The 7,342-nt window shown below is 34.4% G+C and overlaps 2 protein-coding genes across 2 annotated transcripts; both read right to left on the bottom strand.

The window, feature by feature from the left end:
* Positions 1–3,134: 3,134 nt before the first annotated feature.
* Tsp_09436 (conserved hypothetical protein) lies at positions 3,135–3,579 on the bottom strand. Its single transcript, XM_003371173.1, has 2 exons — positions 3,363–3,579; positions 3,135–3,325 (listed from the first exon to the last, which is right to left on the bottom strand). Exons 1-2 carry the CDS (start codon positions 3,577–3,579, stop codon positions 3,135–3,137), a joined length of 408 nt encoding a protein of 135 aa, XP_003371221.1.
* A 71-nt stretch (positions 3,580–3,650) lies between these two features.
* On the bottom strand, positions 3,651–4,288 carry Tsp_09437 (hypothetical protein). The gene is made up of 2 exons (XM_003371172.1): positions 4,248–4,288; positions 3,651–3,990 (listed from the first exon to the last, which is right to left on the bottom strand). The coding sequence occupies exons 1-2, from the start codon at positions 4,286–4,288 to the stop codon at positions 3,651–3,653; spliced, it is 381 nt and encodes a 126-aa protein (XP_003371220.1).
* Between the last annotated feature and the right edge of the window lie 3,054 nt (positions 4,289–7,342).

The raw sequence follows: 7,342 nt of genomic DNA, 5'->3' as shown, positions 1-7,342 counted from the left end.
AAGTGGTGAAATAGAGCGAATTTTGCATAATGCAATTTTTCTCCGTAGTTATCAGTTGGATTTATTGTCGCGAGACAAAAAGATAAGAAGCAGTTGTTGAACAAATACAATGCAATTAATTGAAAAGCGTGTAAAATTTTCAAAACACAATTGTGCATTAATTTGACAAAATGTAAAACAAAATTGAAAACTGTTTTCATCAAGTATCAACCGTTGATTTATCAATTGTATTATGTTTGTTCAAGGATTGAATTTTTGCATAAAACTTCAACTAGCAAATCTCTCTGAGAAGGGCGGATTTTTCACACAATGTCACAAGTTCAGAGGTAAAAATTAAATTATCACACGCAACATTTGCACGCAGCCTTTGCAATATGGCCAAGTTGACATTTTCCTGATATCAAACAAGTCAAGTGATACTATTCTTTACACAAAGGCTGTTAATACCGTTTAAAGAAGATCAACCAAAGTAAAAAAGTCGAATATGGATCATATTTGAAATGTTCTATTAGGAAGATTTGTTTGGAATTTTCCCTTCTCTTTTGGAGCAATTACGGAAAATATAAATCGATTTCAGATAAAAATTTGAAAATCAGTCGTCAGAGTTTAAAATACCATCTATTCATACTGTAGAATAAATAAACATTTCAACAGCACTGAAAAATTGCAACATGTTTCGAATGAAACTTGAAAACAACAACAACAACAACAACAACAACAGACTTGAAAACATGAAAGAAAAATATTTTTTTTCACTTACCGCATAACAGGATGTGCTTCGATGAACAGTAGATGATCGTATCAGGCAAAGTGAAAAGATGCCATCCGTACGTAATTGATGAAAAGTTGATTTGCATAATTTGCATAAAAATCTGTCGACCAATGCGACAGTGGAAAAGGAACAACAACAACAACTCGCCATGTTCATATATTTAATTGACCGTTTAATAAATAAGTAATAATAATTTTATTTATTTGCCGTCGTGAAATCAAAATCAAAGTGTAAAAAAATAGTTTTTCTTGTTTTTTTTATTCACAAATAAAATCGATGATATTCAAGGACATAATTTGCATTATTCATCAGTAGAAGAGAAAGAGAAAGAGAGAAAAAAATTTTCAGGAAAGAACAAAAATAGACAACGCAAAACAGTGCAGAGCAAGATTGTTTTGACTGGAATAAATGCAAATGCGGAAAACCGGTTTTCTCAGTTTCCAATTTCAACAGATTTGCCTGTTAGATCAGCGTTAAGGCAGTGGGCGAGTGGCGTTTCTTCTTCTTCTTCTTCTTCTTCTTCACTCTTTTTTTCTTTGTCAACGCAATTTTTGCCAACTCATCAAAATCATCCTTCTCCTCTCTCTCCCTTTCTAGAATTTTCCACCTTCTACATTCACCGACCTTGTTTGCGAGGAATAAGTACTGTATGTCTACTTTATTCAAAATAACAGATCTCTTCATTATCATATTTTTCAATAATAATAATAATAATAATAATAATAATATTGCTTCTCTTCTATAATAATTGTTATTGTTGCTCTTCAATAAAATATTTAATTTTAATTAAATTTAATTTTTTTATAAAAGATCAACAAATAATTCTATTCTATCATCTAAAACCATACTGTATCGTACAGATTAATTGGTGTGTAAAATGAAACTTTAAAACTTTTTTCAAAAAAAACCATACGATAAAATAAAAATTTTATCATTTATTGACAATACTTCAACAATTTTTAAACTCTCGTACTGCTGAACACAGCAACGACTATATTCTATGCATGGACGTTGCATCATTTGGTGTAATTTTTGCATTGAGCTAAAATGACATTTTAAAATTTAATAACACCATTGTATTATTTCTTAAACTCGCCATTTTACAAAGGGATAGTAATATTTTATGAACAAAATTAATAATACATAAATATCTTTCTTGATGTGAAAATCACATTTAGTATGTTTTATGATGACATAAAAATGAACTTTTCTTTTTCAACTATCCATTATTCACACAAATCTTACATTAATTTTTTACATTGAAAATGAAAAACAAACAAATTAATTAATTAATTAATTAATTAATCTATTTATTTATTTATTTATATAATAAACAATAAAATGCTCATGCATATACACAACCGTTAAACATGAAAACTGTTTTCATTCTATTAGTAAACAGCTTATGAGTGGAAATATTAAAATCATATATAATTACTTATTTCTGTAATTTCCAATCGCATTTAATCCTTCGACTCGACCGATTGTTTGTTTTATTTCAATTTTATGCAACTCTACTGTTGCTCATTCATTTATTCATATTCCATTGAAACACATTGAAAGACAAAGTAAATATTTTTCATTAAATAATCATCCACGAGTGAAATAAAATCCTATAATATTGAACCGTTCACCTGAAAACAGTTTAGCACGTTTCAATGTTAAATAATTTACCTTCATATATAAATATAGATATGTATGCATATGGCTTGCTGATGTGACGGCACGCCAAACAGTTTGCGCAAACATGCTAATTAATCCACTAGTCGAACTGCGCAAAACTTGAACTAACTGTTGTGTAACAAGCGTTTTATTTGCTTAATTTGGTTACCGGTGGTCTGCACCAGTGTCGTGCGAATAAAGCAGCAATATATTATTTATCATTTGATGAAAACTGACGAACTCTTTCTTACCATACTGCCACCGCTTGTTTGTTTGCAAAACGCGCACACCGCTCGCTTACTTGGCTGATAAACAACAAATGAATGCAAAAAGCTCTACTAGGAAGCTAATATTTGCACTTGGTGGTTTGTTCATTTCGAAATCGAGTATCAAACGCCATTTGTGAAATGCAACATTGACCATTTTCTGCAGTTGTTTTGCGGTTTTCAAAACACAATGATGTATTCTACTAAATGGTCAATTTTGTCCAAACAGTTCCTATAAATTAATGTTTTATAACGTATTCACAGTTGATGATTCTGTCCAGTCAATCAGCGTTCTCCAGGTCAGGGCGAATTATAGCTGAAGTTTTGATTGGTGCATGGCCAATCAAAGGGTGGTTTTGCTAGTCTTTGACCAATCATTGTTCATCGAGTTGTTTGAGCAAACGTTCTCGAAACGATGTGCTGCAGTTTACTTTTTATATTCTAGTAGTCATGCTGCCGTGTCCTTTCAACACCATGCACCCAGCTGCTGCTGCTGCTTTTGGCCTGCAAACAACCAAGCCTCCCAATTCGAGCTTTTTCAATTTGGACCGATTACAGTTCACAACTGTCAATGCTGCGTCACCGAATTTCAGTTTGGCCAACTTTTCCCCGTACACAATCCCGGCTGCTTATCCACCTTGGGATCACATGGCCGCAGTTACGGTTAAAGCACTCGGATTTGGGATGTTCGATCCCAGACAAGCAAGACTTATCCAAGAAGAGCCGAAACCTCAGCACAGTTACATTGGTCTGATTGCCATGGCTATACTGAGCAGCGCTGAACGGAAAATGGTACTCTGTGATATTTACCAATGGATTCTTGATCATTATCCTTATTTCCGAACTCGTGGACCAGGCTGGCGGAACAGTATTCGACATAATTTATCCTTGAACGACTGCTTTATTAAAGCTGGTCGAAGTGCCAATGGGAAAGGACATTATTGGGCAATTCATCCCGCGAATGTTGATGATTTCAAACGAGGTGACTTCAGACGTAGAAGAGCGCAAAGAAAAGTTAGAAAACACATGGGCTTAACCAGTATTGGTGATGGTGATGATTCCGAAGATGAAAGTTTATGCCCGTCTCCAGCAACGGCCAGCAGCAGTTCTGTGGAACCAAAGTTGGCTTCTGAATCCGCTACACCGACAAAACCAAATGGAAATGAATCGACTCGAAAAAAGAGGCTTTTCGATGTTGAAAGTCTCTTAGCACCCGAAGCAGATGAAGGCTCGTCCGAGTCAGCCAATGGATCGCCGACTGCTTCGTCGTCCACTGCTAGCCACGCACTGCTGGAACCTTCTTCTACCTTGTTCAGCCAAGCATTATCGGCTTGGTCGATGAATCATTCTTCTTTGGGAGGTTGGCCAGCGCCACCTGCCCCAGCCACAATTACCATGCAACCTGGTACGGCTTGGCCGGACGCAGATCCGAGATCTACGGATAATCGTCAAACGCCAAGTCCATATTCAGCAGCAAAATGGCAACAGACGTTTGCAAAAATTATGGCCCGTTCTTATCACTGGAGAAACGGTTCAGTAAAACCAACCGCATCGAACAGTGAAGCAAATCTCTAGTCAGTTCGTTCATGTTCGCAATTGTGTATTTTCTTTTTTCAAGTATTAAAATTGTTTTCCTGTTAAAAAGTGTTGCACTGAGAAATATTTCCTATCTTTGTTTTGCCAACTTTCTAATCTTAGTTTATCTTACATTGCATTGTGTAATGAAGAGGATTGAGAGGAAAAATTGACCGGAGCAATGAATGCTCGAAAGAGTCGCTTAAGCGAGCCGATGCTTGTGGTGAGTGAAAAGCGTTTGATGAACAACTTTCAAGATGACTTCATCTGGTAATTGGGCTCGTTAATCTAATTGATGTCGGCTGCGGTGTCCGCACAGGCTGTATAGAGTCGACCGGCCAGCGGACAATTCGATAGCGACGCGTTGAAAGGCGAAGCATCAATCAAAGCGGCTGTAATCAGCTCTGGCTACAAATTGTTTTATAAATAATTTCCATCGCCCGTCGTGCGATCGATGCAACAATTCCAAAGTGGCCGAACACTGTGCACAATTTTCCGCGGCGCCTAAGTGGCCACCGGGGCCGCTTCAACCGCATATACCTCTAACTTCAACTGACAAGCTTGTTTAGCGAAAGTTAGCGTAAGAAATTCAATTTTCCCTCCTGATCTTCTTCAGCTGACAACAATTTCACAAACATTTTACAAATTATTAATGAAAAATGGCACTGAATCTTTGTACAATTGTGAAAGTTGATAATTGGTGGAAAGCTCATTTTAATATGCCTTCATCAATGTTTTTTGCAGCATTTTTACAGCATTACAGCAGTACATAATTGTTGCTTATGTACAATAAATAGAGTCAATCGAAATAATTAAAACTGTCAAATTTAAATGCACTACTAATTTCTGTAAATTGCAATTTTATTGTTTATCCATTATTATTCATGCAAATGCTATTTGAAATCAGTGATAAAAGATGTATATCTTCATTTATTAATAATTAAAAAAGTTGTCGCACTTTTAATTAGATTTCATACGGCAAAACCTGACGCATCTTCCAATGTAATTAAAAGAATAACATACAAGGATTATTATCTGATCAACATATATATATATATATATACAATATGTATGTATATGCATATGTATACGTATGTATATAATTGTAAACAGGAACATTAATGACTGGATTATAATTAATAAGATGAAAACTGAAAAGTTGAACTGGATATAAAAGTTCTGTTTATACAAAATTTGTACATTGTAATTAAGAATAACATTTGCATTTGCTGACTGAATTTTTGTAAAGCAAAAATATTTATAGAAGTGCAATAGTCTATTGAAAAGAACAATACGTTTTGAAAAGTTGAAATTTTATCAGCAATTATTTCCAGCAAGATGTGATTACACAAACAGAATGTCAAAACTGGACACTGTGAATTGGTCTCTGATTATCGACATGCTTTATGCGGAATGGCACCTAGTAGAATAGCTTGCAGAAAGTGTAAATGACGCAAGCGACCAACTGCAGCCGCAAAGAGGTTTCTAGATAAAAAAAACAACTTTTCCAAAAAAAAAATCATCGCCCCTTTTTCATTTCTATATTTAGTGATGAGTTTTGCCAACTTTTTGAATTATTAACAGTTTCATTTGAAATTAGTCATCGTTTGAAAGTGAACAAACTAGCTAGGAAGTGGATGAAACTTATTGCTGTCCCCCGCTAATGCTGCTTTGTTAAATGTTTTCTAAGATTAAGAAATCGATCAGTTTTATCATATTTTCACGCAATAAAATGGCCCCTTATTACCAATGAAAGCTATTTCAAATTGAGTGCATTATCTTCATGGTTGACAATATATTGATACATTTAATGTTCAGGTAGGAAAATAACAGATAAGCATAATAAAGTAAACTTTATTATTTCAAATGCTTTAAATATTTCATCACACATTTATGTGACGTTGGAATTATTTTCATATTACAAGTTTAAGAATGAAAGTGCAAACAAGGAAATATTTCATAAAGATTTCCAAAGTCAAATATCATAAATTAATAATAACTTCTGCCCCAATAATGCTTCATTTAAAGGTATTGTTTAAAAGGGACAATTTATTTGTTAAGGGATTATTTTTATGCTATATAATGTGTTTGTTTCCGGTTAATTGACTTCATTATACCTGTTGCGCAAAGTCCTTGTTTCATACTTCAGAAAGACAGTAATAACAACTTTCATTGAAAAAAAAATTCCTTATTTGAGAGGTTTTGATTATATTTTTGACAATCTTGATGCGGCATTTGATGAAGAAGAGCTGTGAAGCGTAGAATTTGTCAGATATATAAAAGAATCACAGCGGTGCTTGATTCACAGCTTAAGTGCTTTTGTTGAAGTTAATTGTTACTAAAGCATGCTGACCCACAGCAGTGTTGACAGAAACACAGCAGCATTACACTGAAGCCTGAATTAGAATGAAAACGGCCTACATTTGTGTGAATGCAAAATGATTGCGTACGATAATTGGCACACAAGCAAGTCTAGTGAATTTTCCATACATGCCGTACGCTACAGTGCAATTGTCTGCCTGTGCGTGTGTGTGTGTGTGTGTGTGTGTGTGTGTGTGGAGGGGGGGAGGGTTGGGAAGACGATTTTCAGATTGGGAAGGTTGGCGCTTATTTTCGATCGCTGCACGAGTGTCCATTGTTACTGAAACAATCGCCGTCACTAATAACATTGACAACGGGCGTCAAATATTTATTGTCGGCACTGGATACTGAAATCAACAACACCCTGATCTATACACTAACGGTTGCTTATTTAGGCAAAAAACATCAAATCATCATCTCACTTCCGATTTTCCCTGTAAATTATTTATCAGCAAAAGACTTGCATCCAATAAATAGTTACAATATTGCATATTTACACTAAATGTGAAGCATATTCAAATCATAATCACTGTTTGCTTAATTTCACAATCACAACAAATTACACTTATGATCTATAATCCAACATAATCTAATAATCTAAATTAATATGCATTATAACATATTCTGTTGAACATGGTAAAGTGACATTTGTTTACCAAGTAGATTGATTAATATTTCATTTGCATAAATTTTCAAAAACAAAATT

The sequence above is a fragment of the Trichinella spiralis genome (assembly GCF_000181795.1).
Source record: "Trichinella spiralis strain ISS 195 chromosome Unknown Scfld9, whole genome shotgun sequence".
NCBI classification, from domain to species: domain Eukaryota; kingdom Metazoa; phylum Nematoda; class Enoplea; order Trichinellida; family Trichinellidae; genus Trichinella; species Trichinella spiralis.
The sequence above is the reverse complement of the archived record's forward strand: the minus strand, read 5'-3'. Positions and strand labels throughout refer to the sequence as shown.